Source organism: Meriones unguiculatus, chromosome 8, assembly GCF_030254825.1.
Source record: "Meriones unguiculatus strain TT.TT164.6M chromosome 8, Bangor_MerUng_6.1, whole genome shotgun sequence".
NCBI classification, from domain to species: Eukaryota; Metazoa; Chordata; class Mammalia; order Rodentia; family Muridae; genus Meriones; species Meriones unguiculatus.
This window is the reverse complement of record NC_083356.1, coordinates 1,596,569-1,611,669: the sequence shown is the minus strand read 5'-3', so window position 1 is coordinate 1,611,669 and position 15,101 is coordinate 1,596,569. Positions and strand designations below refer to the sequence as shown.

General features: G+C 54.1%; 1 protein-coding gene across 1 annotated transcript; it reads right to left on the bottom strand.

Annotated features, from left to right (window-relative positions):
• Positions 1–384: 384 nt before the first annotated feature.
• On the bottom strand, positions 385–10,637 carry LOC110541709 (keratin, type II cytoskeletal 3-like). Its single transcript, XM_021628425.2, has 9 exons — positions 10,122–10,637; positions 9,475–9,585; positions 8,960–9,193; positions 7,708–7,816; positions 7,344–7,507; positions 7,044–7,169; positions 6,538–6,758; positions 4,718–4,758; positions 385–443 (listed from the first exon to the last, which is right to left on the bottom strand). The coding sequence occupies exons 1-9, from the start codon at positions 10,635–10,637 to the stop codon at positions 385–387; spliced, it is 1,581 nt and encodes a 526-aa protein (XP_021484100.2).
• Positions 10,638–15,101: the final 4,464 nt, after the last annotated feature.

Here is a 15,101-nt window from a genome sequence, read left to right as displayed (position 1 = left end):
CCTGAGCTAATTACAATGGTTTTCAACCTCATGAGTGCCTCTGCAGTAACAAAGAGAGCCATCCATCATTATTAAGGTACACACACGCACACACACACCCACACACACACACATGCACACACACACACACACGCGCACACACACACACCCACACACACACACACACACACACGCACACACACCCACACCCACACACATGCACACACACACACGCTCACACACACGCACACACACACGCACACACACACGCACACACACACGCACACACACACACGCACACACACACACACTCACACTCACGCACACACACACATGCACACACACACACATACACACACACACACACACACACACACGCACACACACACGCACACTCACACACGCCTACTTCCCACCCTCGATGTCTGTGTTAATCTCTCTGAAGTTGGAGGTGCCTGCCTCTCCTGTGGACAGATGAACCTCAGGCTTGGTTTAGGCTCCTCAGTGCCCCGAACACGTTATCCCCACATTCCAGAGTTACAGCACACACCAGGTGGCCCCGTCAGGATGCAGCCAGCCTGCTCAGCAGCATAGCACAGTGCTTACAGTGCAGGATTTGAGGCCCAGAACTGCCAGTTCTCAGCAGGCACGTCACCCTGTCTCTGTAAGCCCCAGTGTAGAAATCAGAGTAATTCCACCTGCCTCCCACAGCACTGTAGGATTAGGAGAAGTGACAGGCCAAAGGAAGTCCCGGGTGCTGCCTACACCCCTCACGAGGGTCAGTCATCTCCTCTGCTCTTTTCACCAAATGTCAGGACAACGGCTGCCTTGAAGAGTCCTCCTATCCTTTCCAACATCTCACTGGCCTGGTGAGGTCCGCGGGGCTACAAATAGAAATAAACGCAACTTTAAAGGGGCAACGACCTCACATGAGGCCATGCTGCTGCATGGTTTATTTCATGTGACTCTGTCCAGAACTAAAAGCAATTCCAAGCCTGGGAAATGGCCCGCAGTCAAGAACACTTGCTGCTCTTGCAAGTTCGGTTCGGTTCGGTTCCCGACACACAAGTCAAGTAGCTCACGACACCTGTAAAGCCATTTCCAAGGATCCAAGACCCTCTTCTGGCTGCCTCTGGTACACATAACGCCAGGCAGCTTCACGTGTGAAAGAGCCCTCTTGTGCTGAGGAGAGCAAGGGCTGTTTAAACTTTGGAGAAGTGGATGGGGCTTGGGGGTGCATAACAACGTGTGTATATATAATAGTATATATTCTAAAACTAATAAACACTGTAGTAAGAATTTCCATGTTACAGCAAAGTTCTCATGAGCTGATGTGTAGCTTACACCTGTAATCCCAGCAACCAGGAGTCAGAGGCAGGAAGGTTGCCTGCAAGTTTGGGGGTCCCTGAGCTCTGTCGTGATTTTGAGGTCAACCTCGGCTACATAGTAAGTCTTAGGCCAGCAAGGGTCACATAAGTAAAATTCAGTCAATGCACGCATACACAAATAAACAAAAGCAAACGAGCAAAGCTCTAGCAAGCCTCTGCTCTGCCGGTGGCCAAGTGGCCCCTCCAGGGAACGCCTCCCCTGGGGAGCGGAGGGGGCTGAGCTCTCGTCCCTCGAGGGTTCCCCAGCAGTGGACCCATCCACACCTCGTGTTATCGCTACGAGGGTGGGCCCGCAAGCTGTGGGATGCTTCCTGACAGCCTCTGGGATATCACTCATGGGGTCCAAACCTCCCTCGACATCGCCCTGTGCGGGGAGGAGAACCACAGCCCTTGCACACCGGGTCTGGCTGACGTGCAGAGCCATCCTTTCTCGTCCTGTTGAGGAAGCTGTAAGCATTTAGCTGGGACAGGCTTCCGGGGGACGGAGGGGACATCAGATGCTCCACCACAGCCTCCCAGGAGAAGCAGCTCACCTCCAGCCTCCAGCTCAGCCGGCTAGCTTGCTCGTAGCCAGTGTGTATGCTGGAAGGGCTTGGAAGAGGCATAGACGAAAACCATATAGGTGTCAGAGTGTTTTCAGGACTGAGTCTTCCCTGCCACCTCCGTGTTACCACAAGATGTCCCCGTGCGTGGCTTCTGTCAGCAGAGACAATGCACTGGGCTCCTGTTGAGGAGGCAGAGATGAGGAGTGGCCTGAACCCCTCCAGATGAGATTTCTGGTGACAGGCTGACAAAAATCCTACCAGTCTTCAGCAAACCAGGGATGTGAGGATCTACTCCAAATTACCCCAGACTTGACATTCACACCCTCAGGAGCCGCAGTAGGCCGGGACAGCACACTGAAGGCACCATGCTTTCTGATCCTTCGGGGTCCAGTTTTCCTGCCTGTGAGTGGCTGTGTCACCAGCATGTTGCCACTTGCTCTGGCCTAAGGCCTGCACCCCAGGAGGAGAGAGAAGGGGACCTAAAAACACCTCAGCACCCAGGAAGGAGTCAGCTCTTGAGTCACCAGTACCTAGAACAGAAAGGAGCTCTTCAGAGCACCCTCGCCCAGCGTGGAGTGAAGGAGGAGCTTTCAGACAGAGGGCATCGTGGGTAGAACTTGAGGACTCACCACTCCACAGCAAGGAAGAGAGGCGAGGCGCGAAGCAGAGAGCGGAAAGCAGTGACCCCTGCCTGGTGGCTCCGGGCGGCTGGCGAGAGTCCAGTCCCCAAGTTATCAACATCTCCCAGTCACTGCACACTCCCCGTACTGACACACACGGCGTGGGACTACCTGCTTGAGGGGCGAAAAGTCTGGCCACGCGCAGGAGCCTAGGAGCCCTGGACAGCTGCAGCCTAGGAGCCCTGACAGCTGCAGCCTAAAAGCCCTCGGACAGGCAATGTAGAATGGCAACCATGAAGGCAAGAAGGAAGGCTGGAGTGCGGCAGGTCCCGGGAGTGCCTTCCCCGCAGTGGAAACAGGCATGTCCCTGCAGTGCCAGCCCTCTAGGCTCGGTCAGACACTGGGACCTCTCACCTGCCCCCTGCCCTTCCCGCAGAAAAGTCTCAATCCCCAAAACGAGCTGTGAGCCTTGAACTCCCACCTTTCCAGAGGCTGGGGGAGCAGCGCTGGAAGGCGACTCTCTGCCCTCGGTCGCACGGTCTCTTTGTTTAAACACCTGTGTCCATCTCTGAGACACTCTCTACTTAAGCCTAGGGAGGAAACATCAGTCCCTGGCCTGTCTTGACTGTTTCGGCACCTTCTCTGTGTGCTCCGAGTGGCCAGGCAGAGGGGCATTGCCGGATGGAGCCAGTGAAATCTCAGCGACAGAGTGGGAAAGTGGGAGCCTGGACTCAGGAAACCCAGAGAGGAAGTGAATTGTCCCACACCTCAGGTGAAAGAAAAGGGTGAAGGCTTTAAAGGCCCTGACCCCAAGCCCTTTCCAATGTGCCCATGCCCCTCCACACAGCACTTCAGTGACCAACCGCATTCGACCAGCGCATCTTGGTACCGGCAGAGGCCTGGATGGCGGAACCTTCATGGTTGTGTTCTCCTGGAGCCCTGACTGCATTCCCACTGTGCTCAGCCATCTGCTCTCTGTGGGCTATCCTGAGCAGGGACCCAGGAAGGGGACTGTGGGGCAGGCATTTGGGCTGAAGAGTTTGAGCAGGTTATTTTGGTTTTGTGTTTTTCTTTGTTTGTTTGTTTGTTTGTTTGTTTGCCTCAGGACTGCTCTGAACTTCCAGCATGTTCTCCCAAGAGAGACTCTTCCCCAGGCATGGAACCTTTTATCATAGAGTGTGCCAATGCATTGTGCTCACAGAGCAGCTTTTAGTGTGTCGGGGGGGGGGGGGGACACAGCCCTGAGGGTTTAGATGTTTACTGTCTATCCCTGTGCCCCTTTAGGGGGGCAAACTTTCAGGGTGTCAGCTGCGCCCTGTGAAGAAACACTTTCTCCAAGACCTTCCTAGTTCCCGCAAAGAAAGCAGCAGCAGAGAGCAGATGGGTGTCAGCCTTCCTCCTGAAAGCAGTGAGGCCACACAGCCCCTCCCCCACAGGGCTCCAAGGATAAACTAGCCAGCTCCTGCCTCATGATAGCACTCGGTGGGTGGACAGTCATGCCTGTCCAGAGCTGGGGTTCTGTAGTTAGTTGCTCGAGACCACAGAGCCCAAAGGGAGAGACAAATTGGAGAGCCCAGGGAGGGGACCGGTGGGTCCCTGGGGAGGAGTGAGCACAGAATGCTTGGGGAGTTGGTGCAAGGAAGGATGCTCTTCATTGACAACAGAGCGGATGGGTTGAGGACTGTGTGTATTCATCACCTCTACCAAGGGAAGGGACACTGTGAGGGAAGCAGAAGATGGCAGCCAAGGTCACAGCAGAGCAACAATCATAGGCATAGACTGTCACCAGGGAGAGGACAGTTGGGATGCCCACGTGTACTCTGCTGGGATCCGCCGGAAGAGCCAGGCCTGCCCATCTTCCAGCCCCCAAGGAAGTTCTCTCTTGGGAAGACTGGACTTCTGGCGGTAAGCTAATTTTGGGGGGAGCAGATGCAGAGGGGCACTCTGGGAGGCGGGATGCTGGCAGGCTCTTTATTTGGAGGACTGGGAGAGCTTGTCACCTGAGCTGAAGCCTCCACTGCAGGCTCCACGGCTGCCCTCGGAGCCCTGGACGAGGCTGCCACCAGCACACCCACTACCAGGGACCCAGGAAGGACCAGGAAGGTCTACTGCCGCTCCTGCCTGCCAGGCAAACATCGCTTCCTGCACCTCGTCCAACACCAAGGCTGCCTCTGTAAGCACTCGCCAAAGCCAAGGCACTGCTGCTGCTGCTGCTGTCGAGCACAGCTGTGGGAAGACAGGACAGCAGTCAGCCCCTGCATCCACGTGGCTGCACTGTCACTAACGAGCCACCAGGCCAGGGACATCAGCAGAGACCGTGACAGCTGTGCACTTGAAGGCACCATGAGCCATTCTAGCGCCGTCAGCGCCTCACACCACCCAGCAAAGTCAATGGTTCCACCCAGCAAATCACAAATGGTTCCTTCTATGTGCCAACTGTTTGTTTGTTTGTTTGTTTGTTTGTTCTTGAGACAGGCTCTTACTGTGTAGCCCTGGCTGGCCTTGAACTTGGAGAGTCCGCCTGTCTCTGAGTGCTGTGTTTGAAAGTGTGCATCACCGCACCCTGCCATCAACTCTGTTCTTTCCTTGTACTGCTCAGGATTGAACCCAGGGCCTCACTCACGCTGGGTAAGAGTTCTACCACTGAGCCACGTCCCCAGCCCAGTATGGTCAATGCTTGATGGCTGCCTGTGGAGGTTTTCCAGTATCTGAAGGGTTTCCCACTGGCCATTTTACTGTGGCCTGAGGGCTGGCTGCTCAGGAAGAAGCAAGGCTTCCTAGCAAGCTTGAGTCGAGTCTCATGGCTGAGACTCCACATGGCAGGGGAGACGTGACTCCCACAAATTGTTCTCTGACTTCACTCAGGCATGTGTACACACACACTGAGAGAGAGAGAGAGAGAGAGAGAGAGAGAGAGAGAGAGAGAGAGAGGAGGAAGTTAGAGAGAAAAAGAGGAAAAAGAGAGAAGAGGGAGGAGGGAGAGAGAAAAAGAGGAAAAAGAGAGAAGAGGGAGGAGGGAGAGAGAGGGAGGGAAAGAGAGAAGAGAGAAGAGAGAGGGAGAGAGGGGGAGGGAGAGAGAAAAGAGAGGAGGGAGAGAGAAAAGAGAGAGAGGAGATAGAGGGGGAGGAGAGAGAGAGTAAATAAATATTTTTAAAATCATACATATATATGAGAGGATCTAAGGCAGAACAAAGAGAAAAGTCCACCCACTGCCCTTCCATTCCCTAGGAAGTCTAAATAGACTGCTGGATAGATTTACGTCAGCTTGACACAAGTCAGAGTTATTGGAAAGGAGGGAATTTCAATTGAGAGAATGCCTCCATGAGAGCGGGCTGGAGGTAAACCTGTAGGGCATTTTCTGAATTAGTGATTGATGAGGGGAGGCCCAGCCCATGGTGGGTGATACCATCCCTGGGCTGGTGGTCCTGGGTGCTACAAGAAAGCAGGCTGCATAAGCCATGAGGAGCAGGCCAGTCAGCGGCCCCCTCCATGGCCTCTGCCTCAGCTCCTGCTCCAGGTTCCTGCCCTATGAATTCTTGTCCTGACTTCCCTCAGTGATGAACAGTGATGTGGAATTGTAAGCTAAACAAACTCTTTCCTCCCCATTTTGGTTTGGTCATGATGTTTCAACAGCAGCAGAAGCCCTGACTAAGACAGGAAGTTTTCTAAACTAGTTGCTGCTCTCCTTTATTAGTAGATAATTGAGAATCAGCCTTTACTGGAATGGCCTAGGCTACTTATAGACTCTGGCAGCACTCTGGTACCCTCCGGACATCCTGTTTGAGAAAGTAAAAAAGAGATGGCTGTCACAAAGCAGTCTGCAACAAAAAAAAGCTGTGCATGCTGGCTGAGAATATAGTTTGGCTGCCATGGAGGGGGGTAGACTGGGAAAGACATAGGCCTAGGCAGGGAGTCTTCATGGCAGGTCACGTGTTACTCACGTGATTACTTGTGTGGTCCTCAGACTGAGGCACACACGGGTCAGGAAGACGAGGTGAAGCTCACCTGTGCTCTGCTCCCTCCAGCAGCTGGCCGTAGGCAGTAATCTCCCCATCCAAGTTCATCTTGACATCCAACAGTTCCCAGTAGGTCATGGTCAGCCTGGCCAGATCATCTTCAGCCTTCCTCAGGGCAGCCTGGGCATCTTGGAGCTTGGTGTTGGCGTCCCTGATGGCGGTCTCACCAAGCTGCTCAGCTTCCATGATGGACATCTGCAGCTTTGTGCTCTGCGGTTGATGGGAAGTGTGTAGAATGAGCCGGTGGGATGGGCCAGGCTCTCTGCAACTTAGAATGGACTTTCACATCTTAAAGTCGGGGTGACACCCTTCCCTAGTTGCTTTCTCTTTACCCCCGAAGACATTTTCTCACTGCTTGCCAGCCTTCTAGGAGAGCTTAGCTTGAGAGCTTCCCAGAGACTCATCTCTCTTCAAAAGACCCTTCCATTATGAGTCCTGAGAGGCGCACCCCATCAGCAACAGTAGGTCCAGGCAATAGCACCCAAGCCTTCCTACCTGCTCCTTGGCATCCTCTGTCTCTGCCTTCCACTTCTGGATCAACCTGCTGAACTCTGCCACCTGGCTCCTGACGCTCCTCAGCTCAGCCTCTTGCCTGCCAGCCATGGTCTGGAGCTCCAGCAGCTAGGCAGCCAGAAAGGAAAAGAAATGTTAAATGCAACTGCACCTATCAGTTTCTATACCCATGTCACCCACCAAACTGTGGGAAGCCCCAGAAAACAGACCCCTCCACAGCTGTCTCGCAGGCACAGTGTCCCTGACTCCCAGTGGAACCCTTAGGCAGTGCCTGAGACCCACCTTGGTCTGGTTCAGAAACTCAGCCTCCATCTTGTCCCTCTGGGCAATCTCTTCAAACTGACCGCGGATCCCAGAAAGGATGCTCTGCACATCTAGGCTGCTCTTGTTGTCCGTGGAGAGGACCAGAGATGCGTTGTTGGCAGGCTCTCCAGCCGGGACGTTTCCTGCCGGTGCAAAGAGGCTCACTGGGACAACTGCCTCCTGAGTAACCCCGCTCGCTGGCCTTAGCTCCGGACATGCACATGTCCAGCTGCCGTGGATGCTCAGGGAGCCCGTGTCTGCAGCCCACCCTGCTGAGCTGCTACAAGGAGCTTCGTCTAGACAGGCTCCAGGGCCAGGCATTACCCTCCCCCAACACACCCGCTCTCCTGAATCCTCACTTCAAAGAGGTTCCTCATGAAGTTGATTTCCTTTATCAGAGTGGCCATCAAGTCCTCCAGCGACCTCCTGGCTGAGTGGTCAGAGTCCACATTCTGAGGAAAACAGGAACATAAAGGCCTTATGACCCCAATGAGCAACAAACAAACTGCAGTCATAACAACAGAGTTCAGAGGACGGACCAGAGGGTCTGGCTATGCCATTGAATTTGGGTCTCAACCAAACTCCGTGTGAAGGGGCAGCTCACGTCTCACAGGAACGAGGTTAACTGCGGTCCTCAGGAGCTCAAGACCAGTGGACTGACTCCCAAAGAGGACGCACGTGGCTGCTCTGTCCGCCCCAGCGGTTTGCACTTGACAGTAGAGCAAGCGGATCCTGCCTTCTGCTGGGACCCTGTGGTGACAGGCCAGGAAGTTCTCCACTGTCCCTACCTTCTTCAGAGCCACCAAGTCACCCTCTGCAGCTGTGCATTTCCTGAGCTCATCCTCGTGTCTGTGAACAGAAGAGTGAACTTGCCGTATTTGTTTTGTTTGGGGAGGTTTTGTTTTGTCAGGGGGAAGGCACAGGTGTGCCTCAGCACACACGTGGAGGTAGAGGACCTATCCCTGCTTTCCGCCTTGTGTGAAATGGTCTGGTCTTCTCTGCTAGAGACCCATGTCGCTGGCTTTTCTGTGGCTTCCGGGATCCAGCCTCAAGTCTCCGTGTTGGCCAGAGAGCACGTCAGTCACAGAGCCATCCCCCGGCCCCTGGGCTTACTCTTGAGTCAGTCAGAAGCACGGCTGTTCTCTGCCTCCCACCCAGCCTGACCTTCCAGCTGACCCCCCCTCCTTACCGCTCTGTGTTAATGACCCACTCGCATGGTCTGCCCAGAAACACTATTCCAATTACAGCACCTAAATTCTCACATTCCAGACCCCCCCCCCAGTCCCAGACAAACCCTAAGATCAAGTCACCATCCCCAGAGCTGCCTCACAACCTTTCACTTCCCGGAACCAGGATCTCCCTCAGCCTGGCTGGAGGAAGCTCGTCAACTCTAGTAAACCCATCCCCTCCGTAACCAGCTCTAGGTCTAGACTCTATCTATGCTTGGCAAAGGAAGGGGACAGGGGACCCAAGGAGCCAGCTGCCCCATGGAAGTAGGGAAGAAAAACAGGCCAAGTACCACCATTGCCCAGTGGTCAGAAAGAGCTCGGGAAGTGCAGGGGCTCTGGGGCAGGGGTAGCCCAGGACTTCCCCACCTCCATCACTCGCCTCTTTGTGTAGTTCTCCACTGTGGCCTGCACTCTCCTCAGCTCTGCGTCCAGGCAGGGTCTCTCGGAAGTGACGTCATCCAAGTCACCACGAAGGGAGTTGATGAAGTTCTCGAAAACAGGGTTGAGGCTGTGGTAGTCAGTGATGGGGCGGGGACCCTGCTGCTGGAGCAGCTCCCATATGGTCTCCAGCGCCTTGTTCTCTTGGTCCAGGAAGGACACCTACAGGACAGACGGGCAGCAGCATCAGGCAAGGTACAGAGCCATGGGGGGCCTTCGTAGCAGGTAGATCCGGTCCGCCGGCACAGAGGCAGATGTGAAGATGGGCTCTTCCTGCAGCTGCTCAAACTGTGCTCAGCCAGCTCAGCCACCAGAACACTGACGAAACACAGTGAGAAGGCACAGAGGTAGAAGGTCCCCACACACAAGTACAGATCTGTGAGGGGTCGCCTTGGCATCCCGGGGATTTTGACATGAACCCGACTCCCCGAAACACAGCTCACGCTGTGAAAGCCCTCGATGGCATGCTGCCATCGCAGAGCCCACAGCCATGGCAGCCCTGCAGGCCGCCAGCTGTTGGCACGTCCACCCACACAGCAGTGCTCCTCCTGAGTCTAGAGGGGAGACGGTGCCAAGTAAGGCCAGGCTACGGCAGGCCCCAGGGCCCTTGTTTTCTGTACTATGTTGAGTCGAGGTGGAAAGGGCAGCCATGTCCCACAGCCCCTGAGACTAGAGGTCCACTTAGGCCTCTCTAAGTCCTCTTGGACTTCAGCCCGCTTTGTGGGGACAGCGGACAGAGGGAAAGGACACCACGAGAACCCTCAAAGGGTAGCTTACACTCCCAGGGCGCTGGTGCCAGATCACACTCTTCTGGCCAGTGGTCACTGCCTTGCCTTGAACTCCAGTTCTAGGGCCCAGACCTACAGAAGACTCCAGGCAGAAACTTGAGCAGGGGTTCAGGCAAGCAGTGCATGATGGCATTTGGGTCTTTGCACACTACGCACATCCTAAGCATCAGTCCTGCGTATCTTCCCAGACCCTGTGTCTCTGCCAGGTCCTCACTCTCAGGTCTGGCCCGTGAGGACAATTTAAACAGTGTCTAAAAGTCAAATTCAGTCTCCTATACGAATGGGAGTCAGCATTTCATTACCTTGTCAAGGAAGGAGACAAGACTGTTGTTGAGAGCCTTGATCACTTCATACTCTTTGACCTTCATCCTCACAGTCTGGGGGTCAGTCTCCACATCGAGGGGCTGAAGGAGGCTGTGGTTGATGGTCACTTCCTGGATTACCCCAGGACCAAAGGCTCTAGACCTATTGACACCAGCCAATCCAAAGCCACCAGTTCTCCCAATGCCACCTCCCATTTTTTTGCCACCACCAAAGCCATCCCCAGAACCAGTGCCATGGCTTCCTGGACCTGCACCGAAGCTACCAGTCTTGGAGCTAGCAGCTGCCACACTGATGGAGATGCGCCTGCTGTCGCCCAGGCTATGGAGGGTTCTACTGCCAAAGACATGTGCTCCACTCTGGATCCCATAAGCCCTTGCACTGGCTGCCCCAGAACGGGCTAGATACTTCTTCCTGATGATGTCTAATTCTGCAGCTGACCAGCTAGAGGAGCCCCGGCCCAGACCACCAGCAGTCTTGTAGACCTGTCTGCTCATGGTGAGGCACTTGTTGACAGAAAAAATGAGCGAAGCACATAGCCAAGAGTCAGCAGAGGACTGAGGCTTGGGAGAATGAATCCCTTTATATGCATTTGGCCAGGCTGTGGGGATCAAGGGAAGGAATGATAATTAACCCCAAAAGCTTGTGGGCTGGAACTCCCCCAAAAGTCAGAGCCACCAAACACACCTTGGGGATAAGCTGAACTCAAGTGGTAGGCTTTCCTGGCTGTGGGGGTATGAGGGAGGCCCAGGCGCTGTCCTGCCCCCATGCACAGTAGTTCAATTTAAAGAGACAAGAGCCAGGACGCCCTTGACCTGCAACCAGGGAATCAGCTTTGGTCTGTCTACTGACCAGCAGCTCTGGGCCCTACCAGAGCAGAACTCAGCTGTGGGAAGGTGAGAGAGTGGGGGATGCTCTGGCTCCCTGAGAGGGAGAAATGTCAGAGCTCTCTCAACCCTGGAGAATGGTATCCATGACACAGTTCACTCTGGTTCAGCTTCCAGCACCCACTGGGTGGCCCAGAGTCATTCGTAACTCCAGCTCATAGGATCCGGCCTGCATCTTCTGATCTTAATGAGCAGCAAGCAGGCACGTGGTACCCATATACACATGTAGACAAAACATGCATACACAGAAATAAATGGATAAAAAAAAAGAGGAGAAGCATGGTAGGGGGCCTATTTCATGGAGTGGTATTGTGGACCTGCCCAGTAGACATAGTGAGGAGAAAGCATGCAGGCATCTGGAAGAAAGGGGCCCCAAAACAGGTCCATGAGTGCCCTGAGGTGGGACCATGGGGTGTCGGGGGGGGGACAATGGCTGAAGCAATGAGAGCAGCCGGGAGGTCACTCAGGACCACATGGAGCCAGCTTCCTCTCTGAGGGGGAGTGCTGAGGTTAGATCAGAGGCATGAGTAAGACATGAGCGGGCACCTAATCTGGCTGCAGGGATCAGGGGCACAGGTGAGAGCCGCTCACAGCCGAAACCACAGCCTTGCCCTCTCAATATGTCCCTGAAAGACCTTAGGGACTTACCAGCTACATTGCTGAAACAAATAAGGAAGAAAGCAGGGGGAAGATCTTGAAGCAGTCATTTAACCCGGAGAAGAGGACGATAAGAGGAAGAAGATGTACCTTAATTTTTCCATGAATTGCTTGTAAAGCAAGGACCTCTCTCCACTGAAGAACTGGACAGAATTCAACTGGACTTAACATGGCGGATGGAAAGGGCTGAGGTGGCCATGACTCCAGGGAAGTAGTCTAAAGAGCCATCCATGGCCCGAATGCAGACAGGATGGAGAATGTTGAAGAAATATTGTGAAGGACAAGGAACACTTCCGTCAGGAGACAAGGGAGTGACAACAAACCTCTTCATCCCAGAGAGCCGCCAAGAGTGGAGAAGGCGGCAGAGCCGCCACCAGTGACAGCTGCAGAGAAAAGGGAGCAGGTGCTCATCTCCAGAGCAGGAGCTGGAGCCCTCCCCTTCCTCGTTCTGAGCTCATTCACTCAGGCACCTTGTTCTGAGCTTATTCCCAGCCTTGGAACACAGGCCCAAGCCCCAAATAAATTGGGCAGCAGGCCAAATGGTCCTCCATAGCTTCTGTCCTGGCTCCATCGCCCTTGATCTCCAGTAACTCTCAGCTGGTTTGGGCTTTGTCACACTCTGCCCTGAGCCACATCCTGGAAGCCTCCACTCCGGTAACCTTGCTGGTGGGAAACCCTCATCCCTGGGCCTTTTCCCAGCTCCGGATCCACACACCTTTCACCTGGCTGCTTCCTTGGCTTCCATATTTAGACTCCTTCAGGAGTCTGCCTTGAATCCCTTCTCCAGGTGCTCCCAGGGCTTGGTGGCACCAACCGTCACTCTCAATGCCCTCCTAAATTCTGGACAGTCTGTGGGTAATGTGTCAGTCTCCAGTACTCTGGAAGTCATGCTCCAAACTCAGGTTTGGCTGCATCCTCCTTCCGATGTCTGTCCCTGTGGCCTCCCATAAAGCCAACACAGAATGGACATTCACAGACCTTGCCAAGGGAAGCCCTGTTCCCTGGGGCTCAAGAGTGCTGCATTCAGACGAGGCAGAGGGACTCCGGGAGATGGCAAAAATGCTGCCACCTGTCAGGGCTCTGCTCAGAGAAAGCAGTGTATTCAAAGCCTCCTGGAAGCCGAAGGGAAGCTAGGCACTGCTGTTCGGTGCAGCCCATCCCAACAGACTTCCTGAAGGAGAGGCTTCCTCTCCGAGAGCCATCCCTCTTCTGCTGAGGGAGCTCTCACCCCTGTCTGACACTTGGGTCCTTAAGCACCATCTCCTGTGTGGTGATTTCTGCATTGCCAAGCCTTCTCCTAAGGCCAGAAGTCACTCCCTTCCCCTGGGCAGCCATTGCTTTGGATTGTAGCTCCCAGTGGCTTTCATTTATCTATTTGGCCATCAAGTTATTGAGATATAGACATGTCCATCTATACCTAAATCTTCCTAAAAACTAGTCTAATTCCTTTTGTGTTGGGATCCCTATTGCTTAGCACAGGCTATGCATTCAGCCAATGGTGGTTTGCTGGTTCATTCCATCAACATTTTACTTTGCTTTGGTTTTGTTGTTTGTTTGTTTGTTGTTTGAGACAGGGTTTCTCTGTGTAACAGCTCTGGCTGTGCAGGAACTCTCTCTGTAGACCAGGCTGGCGTTGAACTCACAGAGCTCTGCCTGTCTCTGCCTCCAGAGTGCTGAGATTAAGGGTGTGTGCCACCACCTGGCTCCATCGTTTGTTAAACAGCCACTAAAAGTCAACATGCAGTCATGGACTTCAGGATGGATCCAGCCAGGCTTCTGGGCTGGAAGGATTCATGTTCTGGGACTTTGTTGAAATGATGAGTGGATGGGTGGGTGAGTTGATGGATAGATGGGTGATTGACAGGTAACTTGATGGGAGACAGTCAAGTGTCCACCTTTAATCCCAACACTGGGGAGGTAGAGACAGGCAGATATCTGAGGTACAGGCTAGCCAGGGCTACAGAGCAAGTTTCAAGACAGCCAAGGCTACACAAAGAGACCCTGTCCTGAAAAATCTTTTTTTTTTTTCTATTTAGTGTACCTACCTTTATCTGACTTCTCCTTTGAATCAAGGAGCAGTGAGCCTGGGTCCTGAGCTTCCAGCCCCTACCAAGGATTCTTGGCCACACTCCCATCCTCCTGTCCTTCTCTTCATGGACAGCATTCCCTCCAAACCTTAGCATGCCAAAGGCTCAGATTACATGCCAATGGGGCTCCATGGCGCCTCCTTTCCCTGGCTAGGCTACCAGACTGCTCAGAAACAGATCAAATGAATGTTTCTCTTCCTCTTTCCTTTTTTCTTTTTTTCTTTTTCTGGTTTCGTTGTTGTTGCTTGTTTGTGTGTGCTGGTTTGTTGGCTGGTTGGCTTTTGATACTAGCTCTTTCCATATAGCCCAGAAAGGCCTAGAACTTACAGCAATCCTTCTGCCTCAGCTCTCTCAGCACAGTGATTAGTGTGTGCCACCACTCCAGGGAGGAGTTTTATAGAAACATGTGGCCTCTTCATGTGGCCACGCGAACTCCAAGACATAGTCGCATACATCTCCTCTGTTGCTGCCTTGGTAAACTAGATCGTTAACTGCTCCTGCAGAGGCCAGGCCAACCCTGGCACCTGGTAGGCTGGCCACTCCTCTTGGGCAGAAGCAGGAGAGGGGGCTGGGGCAGCCTGCGGTCTTCTGGTAAGAGAGTCGGGAGCTTTGCCCTCACTCTCAACCCTTAACTCCTCTTCCCCACCCCAGAAACTCAAAACTGCTGAGCAGGCATTTCCCAGGGGTGGGGTACAATGGGGGAAGCAACGGACACCTCTTGACAGGCTTACAGGCTGCAGATGCTTCCTGCTTACACATGAAACACAGGGCAAAAAGCCCAGGACAGACAATGGAGAGATCAGGGCTGGCCCAGAAAGACAGCTCTCGCTGGGCCAGGAACCCCTCCCAAGATTGTAGCCCCAGAAACGCTCTCTGCTCCACCCCAGGGGGAGACCTCATGTCTGCTTGAGGGCCCCATGGGCAAGTCCCAACTTGGGCAAAACCTTTCCACTCCCCCCACCAGCGCCATCAGGCCAGAGTTTAAGGGGGAAGTTGGCACCCACAGTGGGAAGATCGGGTCGGGCTGCAGGTGGGAGCTGTGAAGTCCATCTGCTTTTAGGAAGGGGAAGGCCGCAGTGTCCCAGATCCAGGGCTGAGGTGGTGTCCTCAAAGGCTGCATCAAGCCCTCTCCTCAGACTGCCCTCTCCCCACTGCAGCACCGTACCAAGCAGAGTCTCCGGGAATACCCCAAACCAAGAAGCTTCTGTCTTCCCTGTTCCACAAGGCCTGCCTGTCCTCCGCCCTTCCTGCTCCTCTCAGGACAGCAGCCCAGGCTGGACCGGTGAGCCCAACGAGGTGAAGAAGTGAGCGAAGCCTTCCAACTCTGAAA

Bases quoted from the DNA above. Each gene is read 5' to 3' on its own strand.
- LOC110541709 (XM_021628425.2), bottom strand. From the start codon at position 10,637: ATGAGCAGACAGGTCTACAAGACTGCTGGTGGTCTGGGCCGGGGCTCC. The intron at 7,508-7,707 runs GCGGGTGTGTTG...TTGCACCGGCAG, and splicing joins TGAAGTGAGGATTCAGGAGA to GAAACGTCCCGGCTGGAGAG. The intron at 6,759-7,043 runs GTAGGAAGGCTT...CATCAACCGCAG, and splicing joins CAGAGGATGCCAAGGAGCAG to AGCACAAAGCTGCAGATGTC.